At 34.6% G+C, this 17,075-nt stretch overlaps 1 protein-coding gene across 1 annotated transcript; it reads left to right on the plus strand.

Moving 5' to 3' along the window:
- The first annotated feature begins 12,906 nt into the window (after positions 1 to 12,906).
- On the plus strand, positions 12,907 to 16,421 carry LOC107982116. The gene is made up of 4 exons (XM_031928033.1): positions 12,907 to 13,033; positions 13,119 to 13,361; positions 14,246 to 14,342; positions 16,219 to 16,421. The coding sequence occupies exons 1-4, from the start codon at positions 12,935 to 12,937 to the stop codon at positions 16,419 to 16,421; spliced, it is 642 nt and encodes a 213-aa protein (XP_031783893.1). The 5' UTR covers positions 12,907 to 12,934.
- Positions 16,422 to 17,075: the final 654 nt, after the last annotated feature.

Consider the following 17,075-nt stretch of genomic DNA (forward strand, 5'->3'; position numbering starts at 1 on the left):
GAATAATCATTCGTAAAGATACGATCTTATTTTTCAAAGATATTTGTTTACGAATGTGAAATGACGCATGTTTTATGGATTCACGCGTACTACAAGACGTAATCTGCAGTTTTGGTCCGAATTAAAAGGATGCTGCGAATAATCATCTGAGCAAATAAGATCTCATTTTAAAGATATTTCTTTATGAATGTGAAATGACGCATGCCTTATGGATTCACGCGTACTACAAGAGGTAATCTGCAGTTTTGGCTCGGATGAAAGTGATGCTCTGTGCAAATATGATCTTATTTTGGAAAGATATTTGTTCATGAATGTGAATTGTCGCATGCCTATGGATTCACGCGTATCGCATGTCGTAATATGCAGGTTTGGTCCTGATAAAAAGGATGCTGCGAATAGTCATCTGTGCAAATATGATCTTATTTTTTAAAGATAACTGTTTATGAATATGAAATGACGCATGCTTTATGGATTCACGCGTACTACAAAACGTAATCTGCAGATTTGGTCCGGATAAAAAGGATGATGCGAATAATCGTATGTGCAAATATGGTCTTAATTTGTAATGATATTTGTTCATGAATGTGAATTGACGCATGCCTATGGATTTACGTGTATCACAAGACGTTATCTGCAGATTGGTCCGGATGATAGTGATGCTGCCAATATCAATTCGTGAAGATACGATCTTATTTTTCAAAGATATTTGTTTATGAATATGAAATGACGCATGCTTTATGGATTCACGCGTACTACAAGTCGTAATCTGCAGATTTGATCCCGATAAAAGGGATGCTGCTAATAATTATCTGTGTAAATATGGTTTTTTGAAGATATCTGTTTATGAATGTGAAATCACGCAAGCTTTATGGATTCACGCGTACTACAAGACGAAATCTGCAGATTTGGTCCGGATAAAAAGGATGATGCGAATAATCATATGTGCAAATATGATCTTAATTTGTAAAGATATATGTTCATGAATGTGAATTGACGCATGCCTATGGATTCACGTGTATCACAAGACGTTATCTGCAGATTGGTCCGGATGATAGTGATGCTGCCAATATCAATTCGTGAAGATACGATCTTATTTTTCAAAGATATTTGATTATGAATATGAAATGACGCATGCTTTATGGATTCACGCGTACTACAAGTCGTAATCTGCAGATTTGGTCCCGATAAAAGGGATGCTGCTAATAATTATCTGTGTAAATATGGTTTTTTGAAGATATCTGTTTATGAATGTGAAATCACGCAAGCTTTATGGATTCACGCGTACTACAAGACGAAATCTGCAGATTTGGTCCGGATAAAAGGGGTGCATAGAATAATCATTCGTAAAGATACGATCTTATTTTTCAAAGATATTTGTTTACGAATGTGAAATGACGCATGTTTTATGGATTCACGCGTACTACAAGACGTAATCTGCAGTTTTGGTCCGAATTAAAAGGATGCTGCGAATAATCATCTGAGCAAATAAGATCTCATTTTAAAGATATTTCTTTATGAATGTGAAATGACGCATGCCTTATGGATTCACGCGTACTACAAGAGGTAATCTGCAGTTTTGGCTCGGATGAAAGTGATGCTCTGTGCAAATATGATCTTATTTTGGAAAGATATTTGTTCATGAATGTGAATTGTCGCATGCCTATGGATTCACGCGTATCGCATGTCGTAATATGCAGGTTTGGTCCTGATAAAAAGGATGCTGCGAATAGTCATCTGTGCAAATATGATCTTATTTTTTAAAGATAACTGTTTATGAATATGAAATGACGCATGCTTTATGGATTCACGCGTACTACAAAACGTAATCTGCAGATTTGGTCCGGATAAAAAGGATGATGCGAATAATCGTATGTGCAAATATGGTCTTAATTTGTAATGATATTTGTTCATGAATGTGAATTGACGCATGCCTATGGATTTACGTGTATCACAAGACGTTATCTGCAGATTGGTCCGGATGATAGTGATGCTGCCAATATCAATTCGTGAAGATACGATCTTATTTTTCAAAGATATTTGTTTATGAATATGAAATGACGCATGCTTTATGGATTCACGCGTACTACAAGTCGTAATCTGCAGATTTGATCCCGATAAAAGGGATGCTGCTAATAATTATCTGTGTAAATATGGTTTTTTGAAGATATCTGTTTATGAATGTGAAATCACGCAAGCTTTATGGATTCACGCGTACTACAAGACGAAATCTGCAGATTTGGTCCGGATAAAAAGGATGATGCGAATAATCATATGTGCAAATATGATCTTAATTTGTAAAGATATATGTTCATGAATGTGAATTGACGCATGCCTATGGATTCACGTGTATCACAAGACGTTATCTGCAGATTGGTCCGGATGATAGTGATGCTGCCAATATCAATTCGTGAAGATACGATCTTATTTTTCAAAGATATTTGATTATGAATATGAAATGACGCATGCTTTATGGATTCACGCGTACTACAAGTCGTAATCTGCAGATTTGGTCTCGATAAAAGGGATGCTGCTAATAATTATCTGTGTAAATATGGTTTTTTGAAGATATCTGTTTATGAATGTGAAATCACGCAAGCTTTATGGATTCACGCGTACTACAAGACGAAATCTGCAGATTTGGTCCGGATAAAAAGGATGATGCGAATAATCATATGTGCAAATATTATCTTAATTTGTAAAGATATATGTTCATGAATGTGAATTGACGCATGCCTATGGATTCACGTGTATCACAAGACGTTATCTGCAGATTGGTCCGGATGATAGTGATGCTGCCAATATCAATTCGTGAAGATACGATCTTATTTTTCAAAGATATTTGATTATGAATATGAAATGACGCATGCTTTATGGATTCACGCGTACTACAAGTCGTAATCTGCAGATTTGGTCCCGATAAAAGGGATGCTGCTAATAATTATCTGTGTAAATATGGTTTTTTGAAGATATCTGTTTATGAATGTGAAATCACGCAAGCTTTATGGATTCACGCGTACTACAAGACGAAATCTGCAGATTTGGTCCGGATAAAAGGCGTGCATAGAATAATCATTCGTGCAGATACGATCTTATTTTTCAAAGATATTTGTTGTGAATGTGAAATGATGCATCCTCTATGTATTCAAGTGTATTGAAAAACGTAATCTACAGATTTGGACCGGATGAATGGGATGCTGCCAATAATTATCTGTGCAAATATGATCTCAATTTGCAAAGATATTTGTTCATGAATGTGAAATGACGACTGCACTATGTATTTACGCATATCACAAGACGTAATATGCAGATTAAGTCCGGATGAAAAGGATGCTGCAAATAATAATTTGTGCAGATACGATCTTATTTTTGAAAGATATCTGTTCATGACTGTGAAATGACGCATACTTTTTGGATTCACGCGTACTACAAGACGTAATCTGCAGATTTGGCCCGGATGAAAGTGATGCTCTGTGCAAATATGATCTGAATTTGTAAAGATATATGTTCATGAATGTGAAATGACGCATTCTCTATTGATTCACGTGTATCACAAGACGTAATCTGCAGATTTGGTCTGATTGATAGCGATCCTGCGAAGATACATCTCTGCAATTATGATTTGGTTTTCCAAAGATATCTGTTTGTGAATGTAAAATGACGACTGCCCTATGTATCCACGCATATCATAAGACGTTATCTGCAGATTTGGTCCGGATACAAGGGATGCTGCGAATAATCATCTCTGCAATTATGATCTCATTTTAAAGATATTTGTTTATGAATATGAAATGACGCATGCTTTATGGATTCACTTATATCACAAGACGTAATCTGCAGATTAGGTCCGGATAAAAGAGATGCTGCCAATAATTATCTGTGCAAATATTATCTGAATTTGTAAAGATATTTGTTCATGAATGTGAAATGACGCATCCTCTATGTATCCACCCATATCACAAGACTTAATCTGCAGATTAGGTCCGGATAAACAGATCCTGCTAATAATCATTCGTGCAGATACGATCTTATTTTTCAAAGATATTTGCTTGTGAATGTGAAATGGCGCATCCTCTATGTATTCACGCATATCACGAGACGTTATCTGCAGAGTTGGTCCGGATGAAAAGGATGCTGCGTATAATTATTTGTGCAAATATGTTCTTATTTTTAAAGATATCTGTTAGCAATATCCATCAAAAACTTTGACCAACAAATCCCAACACTGCTAAGCGCGCACCCTACAATAACTGAGGACAACACTAGATTCGAATAAATAATGAGTCACATATTGTCTCCTCGCTACATACTGTTCGACAACAACCGAGTACAAATCACACCCATAGGCGCAGAAGCAGGCTAAACAGAAACACCAAGACGTTTAAAAACACAAAGATATATACCTGCAAACGACTCGAACACATTAACTTACCCCGATTCGCTACGTGTCTATGATTTATTCGATACCTATATTCGATGGATGCAACATACCAGTGGCACAATTTGTTATCGCCTGCAGTGAAGCAAGCTTACTCGTACCGCAATTCAGCGAACCATAAATAGCTAAATTCATTAAATGCGCATACAAGGTGAAGCCCAGAAAAGTGCGTATCAAAAAACATTTCAGACAATCTCATAAATATCTTTATAGCAGCATATTTTCATGGCAGATTCGGAATCGCGAATTTATATCACGAGCTGTAAGGCGATATAGCTAGCATCAAGCAACGTAAAAACGAACGCAATATCACTTTCTCAAACAAAGTCAAAGCGTTAGAAATATGAAATACAGCGGAAAGAGAAAATAGTTCAGACACGGCATAGAATAAGAAATAGAGCTATACGCAATAATTTTCATATGGGACTACACATTGAATAAAAGATCGCATAACTCACGCTAGAATGTTAGATGAAGCAACCACACGGGCCATAGAAATCGAACGCGACTTTGAATGGCATAACGACGAAGATACAGAACCTAAATATACGCAAAATAATATCAACGACAGCAAAAATGCCCAAGTAAATCATACAAGCTAAGCAAACAGAGAGATGCCAGATATGTTAAAGAACGAATAACACAGCAGCAAAATGTTGGTTCCGTAACAATGTCAGCAACGGCGTCGCCCCAACGCCACCACTAGTAAATACGATGTGGGCTGCACCTGAAAGAGAAATACCAATAGCTGACTGCGCGCCAGGGCGTGTGCAGAACTCACCAAATCAATTATCAAACTTATAGAACGCCTAAAGAAAGCCAATCTATCGCTTCAGCCGGAAAAATTCGAGTTCCTAATAAGTAAAGTTTTCTGGGACATATAATTAGTAGCGAAGGCCTACGCCCTGACCCGAAAGAGATCAAGGCAGTAAAAATTCACCAACACCAGAGACAGTAAAAAACGTAGAGCAATTTCTAGGACTAGCAAATTATTACAAGCGATTTATACCGAAATTTGCAAAAATTGCAAGACCCCTAAATCTGTTACTGAGAAAATATCAAGGGTTTAATTGGGAGCAAGAAACACAGCAGGCATTCGAAACTCTCAGAGACAAACTATGGGAACCGCCTACACTCATCCATCCCGACTTTGACAACAAATTTCTCGTAACTACCGATGCCTCGGACTACGCAATCGCAGGAGTTTTAAGGGGTCAAGCTTGAGTTAAATCCTGCAAAAAAACAAAAAAATATTCTTCTTACCAAAAAATTTTTGATTTGATGTAATTTGAAAAAAAATTCTATTGAAAATATATAAAATATACACCATTTTTATCGAAAAAAACATGTATATACCTTGTAAAATCATTGACCAAAATTCATGACATTTCACTATATAAATAAGTGTTTTTAGTCACTTGCCACGGCTTTTTGAAAGATCCGGACCGTCTCTATCCGGGCTTAAAATGTACCTTAAACATGCCCCCTCGGACCATCGAGAGACATTTCTAAAAAATATGAATTAAATATAGTTAGCAACAAATTTTGTTGCTAGCAATGTTTAATTCATATTTTTTAGATACGATTTTCGTCAAATCATACCTGTTGGGAAAACTGTACATAAATTATTAAAACATGCGTCAAAAAATTTTTATTATAAAATAAATTAAATCTTTCAAATTAAAAATTTCAAAATCTTTATACAACCATACATGGGTAAAAATGATTTTCATATTAAATTATTACATAAGGTTAGAAAGTAAAATTCGTGCCAAGAAAGCGGCATTGGTTTTTACAAATATTAACCTGATATGTTATTTACTACTTTCTGTACTTTTAATAAACAGCTTGTTTTTGACTTCTAATCTTGATAGCAATGAATCCACCTATATGGCTTAGTACAAAAATTATTGTTAGTCCAAGACAATCGATAATATAGTGGTTTTCATCATAGCCATATTTTTCTAGCACCTTCTTGCCCGAAGAAATGCAAGGTTCTTCGAAATCAGTAGAACATTCTGTAAAAAAAATATTCCAATGATTATTATTGCATTTATGTATGCAAGTAGTATACACCTTATAAAATTAAATTTAGTGTTTATTCTTTTTCATAATTTATCTAATTTCAAATTTACGCGTTTGATTACAGTTTTTTTCATTGTCCTCCATGCCCCCCTTGGCCCTTTCTCAATCAACATTTAATTCTTTTGAACATGTTCTGTCTACAAAAAAGACTTTGTTAAAACTTCTATTCGTAAAAATGTTTTATAAAAACGCAAACCGTCAGACTTGGAAAGTGACAGTTAATCCATACTAGAATTTTTCTTTTTATTCTACACTTGACAAAAATAACTACATTTTGTGCCTTCAATGCAAGGCAAAAGTAGAGTATTTATTTCATAAATTCCATTGAAACAATGAGATTTAATTAATAAAAGCATTGAATCGAATCTGAGTCTACATTTTAATTCCTTTTTGAACATTTCGCGCGCGCGAAGAAAAACACGTGCGAATTCGGGAATAAGAACGAGAGAGAGAGAGAGAGAGAGTGAGCGCGCGGGCTGATCCTTCAGGTGCGCGCTCAGATAGCTCTCGGCCTTAGGGAAATAAACACAGGACTTCGCTCGTGATCTCGTGTGCTGTGCTGTGTTCAGCGGATCGATATATTTTGTGTGTAAGTGCGACGCGGAGTCCGGGTTTCCTGATCTCCCTGCTTAGCGGTTCAGCAACGTCTAGTCCTGCAGTCTATCCGGGATCACGAGCGTCGGCGACGAAAATGAAAAGGTTTGTGTGACGCACAGTGACTGTGATTGTGTAATTGAATGTATATCACCCGCGCGAGGGTGATCCGGCGCGCGCGACCTTCACGGCGATATACGCACGCGAGCGCGATTATTCCAGCGTCGCGGCGAGTCGCAAAGTTGTTGGTGACTCACTTATTATTCTTTCATATTTGTAAACAAACGGTTTTGACGCGCTAGTGAAATATAACTTAGACTTATTATTTTACGTGCTTTTTCGTCATTTCTAAACCTCGCTCGTTTACTTCCGATTCCTGTTCTTTCCTGCGAATACCGCCGCCTACGCGGGCGTTATTTATTAGTACTTATCTAACGCAGTTGAGCAGCCGAGCACGCTCCAGGCGGCGCGTAGACCCAGCAAAACAACAGCAGCTGAGACATCTGCATGCAACGGAGTTTCGCGGGCCTAGAGGAGTCCTCTGCCGCATCGAGGGAACGCGATTCAGTTGTTTAACGCGTTATTCGTTGATTGAATTTGCACTTCGTTACACAAATTATAAAATATTCAATTTATAAAATAATGTCACTTATCTGATTAAATTGATTTTAATCGAGACTTTTTAATCATTTTCAATCGACTTCAATACATTTTACGCTTTAATCGATTTAATAGTATATTGTGCAACTAGGAAGGGAAAAGGGCGATTTCTAACGAGGGTGAGATTTGAGCACGAGTTGGAGTCGAGGGCGCCGAAAGCGCATGCATAAATTCGTGAAAACGCGCAGCTACTATAATGTCGTTATAATCCGGTGTTCGTTACACAAGATAGATAACCTAATTGTCTAAAGGGTAAACATTTAAAATTGCCACCTATTAATTCACACTCTATATTTATAGAACCGAGTAGTAATTTAAAGATAGTTCAAATAATCAAAAATATGAAATTAAAGATTGGGGGGGGGGGGGGGTTGATAATATTACTGTTAATGCATTGTTATTGTTAATGCACTGTCTCATATTTTCAACTTAAGCCTTGAAAAATCTATATGGCCATTGGCCCTAAAAACAGCAGAAGTGGTCCCAATCTATAAAGGCGCTAAATCTAAAATATCAAACCATAGACCGATATCGTTAAGATCTAATCTAGCTAAAATTTTTGAGAAAATTATTTATGTAACACTTTATTTTTTCTTTGATAAATATAGACTATTAGTACAGAATTAATTTGGTTTCATAAAAAATAAAGGCACTAAAAATGCGCTTAGCTATGTAACGAATCGACTGTACAGCAAATTAGATAAAAGTAAACCAATAGACATACTTTCCTTTATCTGGCAAAAGCTTTTGACATTGTTAATCATTCGATTCTATTAGATAAATTTTATAATTATGGTGTCTGAAGCGAAGCCCATAAACTTATATCAAGCGACCTAAACAATAGAAGGATTGGAACGATTGAAAGTTGTTATGGAACTATAACTGCAGGTGTACCTCAAGGCACCATTCTGGGACCACTCCTGTTTATAATTTATGTTAATGACTTATTAACTGATCGGAACGAAAGTACTATCTCATACGCTGATGATATTCATTTTTCTTTCACATTCTCCCAAGAGTCATTAGTTGCAATAAGTACTTAGAGGATATAAATACTTGGCTGGAACTTAATAAATTATCCTTGAATGTAACAAAAACTGTATATATAACATTTGGTAATTTTAAAGATAGTGTTCTAGTTGATCTGGACATTTATATACAGGGTAATAGCTTAGGCAGGGTCGAATCGTGTAAATATCTAAATATTATGTTTGATTATAATTTAAGATGGGATAGACATATTGAATATTTAATAAAGAAAACCAAATATATATATATATATATATATATATATATATATATATATATATATATATATATATATATATATATATATATACAGGGTGTTTCATTTTAATCCGACCACGACAAAAAACCATGGAAAAACTAATTTTAACGAAAAATGACCTTAACAAAAGTTGAAGGGGGCCATCGAATGACACAAACACCTATGACCTTGAACTCCATTTTCAAGGTCATTTGAGGGTAATTGTGATTTTTTTAAATAGGAACCTCTATTTTAGACCTTGGAATCGGATAGAGCGGAAAAAATTACGTCGCAAAGGATATTTTAAGTTTGCTTTGGTGACCTTGAGAAGGTCAATTCAAGGTCAAATAACAAAAAATCTGCTAAACAGCTGTTTGTCTGGTGCGTCCGTCCGTCTGGCTGTTCGTCCAGTGCGTCCAATCCACCTGTCACGGTAATTTTGATTAAGATATTGTTTAGACAATTAGCTATTCGAGCATAGTGCGCAGGAGCTCCTTCTAATTGAATCCACATTCTTGCTCTTGTGTATAAATCTACTTCTTCAAGAAGTACTGGAAGACGTTCTCTCAGGAACTGTAAAAAATTATGGCCATTTACATTTTCATCGAATAAGTATGGGCCTACAAGGTATCCGTTAACAATTCCACACCAAACATCAAGACTCCAACGATTTTGGTTATCTATCTGCCTGTACCAATGCGGATTAACATTCGACCAATAATGACAGTTGTGTCGGTTAAGCTCTCCATTGCTTTTGAATTTTGCTTCATCAGAAAACATTACGTATTGAAAAAAGTGACGATCATTAGCAATCATTTGTCGTGCCCATTGGCAAAACTGTAGCCTTAACCTCATATCAGCAGGTGTGAGATCCTGATTCAAAGTAATATGATATGGATGATAATGTTGACTTCTCAGTATTCTCCAAGCAGTAGCCGTAGGTATACCACTTTGCCTTTGAATTTCATGGGTACTAACGTGGGGATTCAAATGAACCATTGCTAAAGCGACCATTACACGAAGATCATCTTCGTTGTAATTACGACGTTCTCTAACCCGTGCTAGTTGCCCTTGTTGAGCTGAGTAACGCTAAAGATAGGATAAAAATTCGCTTACGAAAACATCCCAAGAACTGAATAGAATCCAAAAAAATGGTGGTGTCTTTGGGCACCTACATTCAAATCTGTACATAATAAAAGAGAGAGGCAAGGAGACTCACTCTAATCAAGCACCCCAAAGGGAACACAATCCTATTACGTCCACGTTGTTGTTCCTGGGCAACACTAAAGTTAGGATATAAATATGGACTCCACATAACATTTGATATTGCATTTTTGCACTTTTGACCTTACAAAATGGCTTTAAAGTCAGCAAAGCATAATCACATTTTAAGTCAATTATTCTCTTAATGTTTATTACAATAACAAAATGATAATTCTACGAAAAAATTGAAAGGTAAACAATCTTAGGCTGATACTTCTTATTTGACCTTGAATTGACCTTCTCAAGGTCACTAAGGCAAACCTGAAATGTCATTTCCGACGTAATTTTTTCCGCTGCTCCGTATTCCAAGGTAAAAATAGGGGTTCCCGTTAAAAAAATACAATGACCTTAAAATGACCTTGAAAATCGAGTTCAAGGGCAAAGGTGTTGGTGTCATTAGATAGCCCCTTTTGCTCCCTTCAACTTTTGTCAAGGTCATCTTTCGACATCAGTAAAATAAAACCAGACAAACAGCTGTTTAGCAGATTTTTTGTTATTTGACCTTGAATTGACCTTCTCAAGGTCACCAAAGCAAACTTAAAATATCCTTTGCGACGTAATTTTTGCCGCTCTATCCGATTCCAAGGTCTAAAATAGAGGTTCCTATTAATCAAGCACCCCAAAGGGAACACAATCCTATTACATCCACGTCGTTGTTCCTGGGCAACACTAAAGTTAGGTTATAAATATGGACTCCACATAACATTTGATATTGCATTTTTGCACTTTTGACCTTACAAAATGGCTTTAAAGTCAGAAAAGCATAATCACATTTTAAGTCAATTATTCTCTTAATGTTTATTACAATAACAAAATGATAATTCTACGAAAAAATTGAAAGGTAAACAATCTTAGGCTGATACTTCTTATTTGACCTTGAATTGACATTCTCAAGGACACTAAAGCAAACTTGAAATGTCATTTCCGACGTAATTTTTTCCGCTGCTCCGTATTCCAAGGTAAAAATAGGGGTTCCCGTTAAAAAAATACAATGACCTTAAAATGACCTTGAAAATCGAGTTCAAGGTCAAAGGTGTTGGTGTCATACGATGGCCCCCTTTACCCCCTTCAACTTTTGTTCAGGTCATTTTTCGTTAAAATTAGTATTTCCATGGTTTTTTGTCGTGGTCGGATTAAAATGAAACACCCTGTATATATATATATATATATATATATATATTTCATTTTAATCTTTAATCTCAATTATCTCGTTGGCAAAGCATGCCAGCGAAAAAAGTTTCGGGTAAAAGTTTTAGGATTTTTCCCTGGCTATCTGATGATGACCTTGACAATGTCATTGAGCCATCAAGGTCATTTGAAGGACGTCGATTTTTTCAAATAGAAACCCCTACTTTTGGCACCAGAAATGGAAAGAGCGGGAAATTTTACGTTCGAACATGTGATTTTGGAAACAAATCATCTTTTGTGCGGAAATTACCTTTGACATCAGCCGAACCCAGGATGCACCATCGAGGAGGTTGTCAAAAGGATTTAGCATCCCATTTTTTGTTGTATTTTTTTGTATTTTTTCTTTATTTGTTTTTTTTGTTTTTTCCCTTTTTGTTATTTTTTTTGTATTTTTATGGAATGTTAACTGGAGTTAACCATTGATTAATTGTTCAAAATTACCGCCGTTTTGTTGGATGCAAAGATCAAGTCGAGCTCTGAATTGTTATGGTTCTAAGTAGTACATCTCGAGGGATTGCTGCACAAACTGTACGAATGCGTTCGATCATATTATCTCGCGTTGTTGGCGTTGAGCATAAACAACATTCTTAAGATATCCCCATAAGTAAAAATCGGAAGGGGTTAAATCAGGTGAACGAGGGGGCCAGGCAACTGGGCCATCTCGCCCAATCCACCTGCCATTGTAGCGGGTGCCAAAAGTAGGGGTTTCTATTTGAAAAAATCGACTTGACATTCAAATGACCTTGAAGGTCACGCTCAATGACATTGTCAAGGTCATCATCAGATAGCCAGGGAAAAATCCTAAAACTTTTATCTGAAACTTTTTTCGCTGGCATGCTTTGCCAACGAGATAATTGAGATTAAAGATTAAAATGACTCACCCTGTATATCTCTATTACACCTATGCACACAGAACAGCGTCTGCTGCAGTCAAAAGTTTCCGCACCTATGCAGTGTACATATAACCTCAATTTTCGTGTACGCTATTTATTACTTTTGCGCGCGCAATATAATTGTTTTTCGCGTACGCTATTATTGTTCTTCGCGTACGCTATTATTGTTTATCGCGTATGCGAGTTGAACCTCGGCGAGGTCTTGGTTATTTCGCGTGCGCTAGATATCTTTTCGCGTACGCTAAATATCTTTTCGCGTACGCTAAATATCTTTTCGCGTACGCTAAATATCTTTTCGCGTACGCGCTATCGGCCGCGGAGACAGACTCATAAATTTATTGAACGCTAAAATGCCAAATAGGAAAAAAAAGTATTTATTTGATAAAAGTGTTCCAATCACTAAGTATGCTACAAGAAAAATTAGAAAAATATTACAAAGCCAAAAGGTTAGATTATAACCTAAGGACTTTTTTTAAAGCAGACGCGTACATTTTTTATTTCTTACTAATGTGTTTTATGTTGTAGAAACAAGTGCCTCATCGTATAAAAATGTCTAATAATGATATTGATCACATGGACGATGCATTGATCAATGAAACTTTATCACAAGATGTGTCATTAATTGAAAGATCCATACAGATATCAAATGTAAGTTCATAAATAATATAAATAATTTATTTACTATATGAAAATAATAAAATTAATGTGCGATATAAATTAATTTTATTGTTAGTGTGATGAACAATCGCTGGAAGACACAGTAAATGCTTCTGCAGAATCTGAGAGCAATAATATATTTGGTCAAAATGATACGGATGGTACATGCAAATTTGTTGATGGATCAACTTTCACTTGGGATCACTCGATATTTTACCCTTTATTGACATCTACTCCCTTTAATAACCCTTTGGTATGTATTTATTATTTATCTTCAACAATTTTGAGTAAAAATAAATTGATTGAAAATTTTTTTTTGGCAATTTAGAGTACATGCATCTTCTTAAGATAAAACATTTTGTCATTTAGTTTTTTTGTATTATTAAGGAGATTCATCTCGTTTAAAAATAAAAAAACACTTAGGGAAAAAAATTCACTCACAGATATGTATGAATAAAAAACCTATACAAAATTTTGAGTCATTGAGTCAAATATTTATTGTATTAACAAATAATTTCTGTTGCAAATGTTTGTATGAGAAATCTAATATTTTACGAATCTAAATTGGTTAGGAAACCATCAGTATCAGGGTACCTATATGCACTATAATTAATTAGTTTGACAAAAAATATGTGCATTTAACCTCAAAAACAGAGTCAAACGACGTCTGCATTGAATTTTTTTTTATAATATAAATAGTTTGATTTCTTAATTTAAAATCATTATTTGTTATATGCTAGCTTTTCATAAGTCCTATATTAATTATATCTTTTGTATCAACAATAAGTATTTTAAAAAATTATATAAAAAATTATATTGTGACTAGCAGCGTACCAGATGAATCTTTTTATAAGGAGGCTGTTGAATCAGGAAATGAATAGATGCGAGTGAGTATAGGCAAAAAGGTTTTTATTTGAGGATATATACAGACACAGGTACGTCCTAGGCAGCGGCTAGTCGCGTTCTAAGAGCGCTCGCATGGACTACTAACAGCTGAGAGAAACCCGCGAGCTTACGTGTGCTGTATATAATAAGAGCCAGAAAAGACGTACTACAACAGAGGCTTTCGAAATAACAAACAGAATTATAAAATAATTGCATGTACGTAGATATCTATAAATAAAAGCAATGTACCGGATGAACCTTCTTATAAGCATCAAATAAAATATTTCTGAAAATTGCATTTAAAAAATATTTTCCTAGGAAAATGAGGAAACTGGAAACTGGATAAATGATGAATATTATAGTAGTGATGATGAAATTCAAGAGGCTTTAAAAGACAAGAGTAAAGAATGCGATAGTATGAAACAATCAATGAACGCAAATGAAATTTTCAATTCAGTTTCAATTAATATTAATTGGCGTCTAGCAGATTTGCTTCTAATGTCCTTGAAATATTATTTATCTATTGCGTCATCAGTTACAAGTCTAGCAAATTTATTAAAACTTACTAATCGAATATGTGGTCAAAATATTTTGCCTGAAACTCGATATAAAATTGATCAGTTTTGTATTCCTATAAAATTTCATAGTATTTGCCCTGATTGTACTGAATATTTGGGTACGTTTGAAAAGTTAAATGATAAAGTTAAATGCCAAAATTGTAATTTAGTTATTGACGTGTCAAACCCAATTTGTGCTTTTATGCCATAATAAATCATTCAGATGCAGTGCGCGATTATTTGGAAAGCCATGATGAATATTATGATTTTGTAATAAAACGAAGGATCCATGAAAAAAATCACATTTTGGACATATATGATGGTAAATTGTATAGAGACTTTGTGAAAAGTTTGAATGAAGCTGATAGACATGCGTATGCAACAATGGGTTTTAATACTGATGGTGCACCAGTGTTTAAATCTTCGAATTTTTCAATATGGCCCATTTATGGCATACTTAATGAGATTCCTCTGCAAAGCAGACTTAACAGCTCTATTATTATTGGCCTATATTATGGATTAAATAAGCCAGAAATGAGTATTTTCTTACATAGTTTTGTAGAGACTATAAATCACTTGTCAACAGTGGGTATCAAATGCAGAATAAAAAACGAAGAACGCAACATTAAATTGTATGCACTCGTTGCATCTGTAGATACAGTTGCTCGTGCTCCTCTGAATGGATTCTTACAATTTAACGCTCATTTTGGTTGTGATCGGTGTGTATATCATAGCGGTAGTATGAGGTATCCGTTTCTAATTCCGCCTGCAGAGGACAGAAATCAAATGAATACGATTGCTTTTGCCAAAAAGGCACTCGAAGAAGGAGCACCTGTTAAAGGCATAAGAGAAGCTTCTCCACTGCTCCGTTTAAAAGGTTTTCGTATAATTGAGGGATTTACGCCTGATTATATGCATTGCTATCTAGCTGGTGTATCTCAACAATATATAGAATATATATTAAAAAATGTATCGAATATTGAAATGGATATTTTAAATAATCAAAGCACCTCATCAAATAGGACGCTTAACGAGGTCATTAAAAGAAAGATCTAAATGGAAAGCCCGAGACTGGGAGAACTGGATTCTGTACTACAGTGTGCCTATTTTCAAAGTGGTTTTGAAGAATAAAAATCATTTAAAGCACTGGTGTTTATTAGTGGATTCATTACACATATATTTGAAAATGGATATTACGTATTTTGAGTTAAATCAAGCTAATTTAATGTTACATGAATTTGTCTCGCAAGCTGAAGAATATTATGGAATTAGTGTATTATTATATTAGTGTCTTACAACGTACATCAGTTATTGCACGTTATAAAAAGTATACATGACTGGGGTCTATTATGGGCACATTCTACTTTTCCGTTCGAAGCAGCTAACCACAAACTATTTAAAGCAATTCACTGCGCAAAAGGAATAATTTTACAAATTGTACGGTACAATAATATTCAACGTTTTGTACAAATACTAGAACAAAATATATACCCTAGTTGTTCTGCTATTTTGTTAGATTACTGTGAAAATCTTAATATATCGAGAATTAAATAAACTCTTAAATTAACTACAATAACCTATTTTGGAAACGAGAAAATTTTAAATCAACAGTTAATTCAACATTTTAATGAAACCATTGTTTATTCGCGTCATCTCAGAAGACAAATAAGCGATCGTGTAATTTTTTTGCACAACTCAGTGATAAATCTTTCGTTGAATTTATTAATTTTCTAGTTGATACAGACAATAAACTAGAGTTAACCATTTGCAGAGTTATTAGAACAAAACCTTTCAACTATTCAACTGCAATCCAAGAAATAGTTGAATTCAGAGATATTATTTGTATACAAACAATTCAAATTTTGTTACCATCAGTATTTGTTGAAGCTGAAGGTAAAAGATACATTGTACCTATACCAAATTTGTATTCTTACTGAATTTCGACGATTATTATTATGTGTTTGAACCAAAAGTATGAATGCTAAGCGCTATATTTTTCTATAAATATTGTATAAAATGTAAATAAAATTTTGAATGTAAAATTTTTTGCAACACAAAATAACTAATATGTTTATAAATATATTTAAGTATATTTGCACTTCGTTTATTTATTATATCGATGTAATTTGTAAAAAAAATATATTATTATAAATTATTATTAAATAAACAATTATTATTACAATCATTATTATTACAATTATTATAAATAACCATGCTTTCAACTTAAAATGCTTATAATAGCTTCATTTTTTTAATTATTTTTTTTACGTTTATGTTTAGGGATATCGCGCGATAAATCTCGCGATTTATCTAGTGTAAAAAAGTTTCATTATATCATGCGATGAGTCGCGCGATCTGTAGCACGATTAATCGTGCAACTAATCGCGTCAATATTTACGTATTTTATCGTGCGAGAATTTTCAGTAGGGCCGAGATTATAAATCCGGATCGATGAATCCGAAATTTTCACGTTCCAAGAGCTAGAAGCTGTAGCGGTACGCAAAGAGAAAAGTGTCGAGTTTCTGTCTAGTTTTAAGTTTTTCGAAAGGTTATACAAATTATAAGCGACTGTCTGAAGAAAATGCCGAGTG

This window comes from Nasonia vitripennis, assembly GCF_009193385.2.
Source record: "Nasonia vitripennis strain AsymCx chromosome 4 unlocalized genomic scaffold, Nvit_psr_1.1 chr4_random0002, whole genome shotgun sequence".
NCBI lineage: Eukaryota > Metazoa > Arthropoda > Insecta > Hymenoptera > Pteromalidae > Nasonia > Nasonia vitripennis.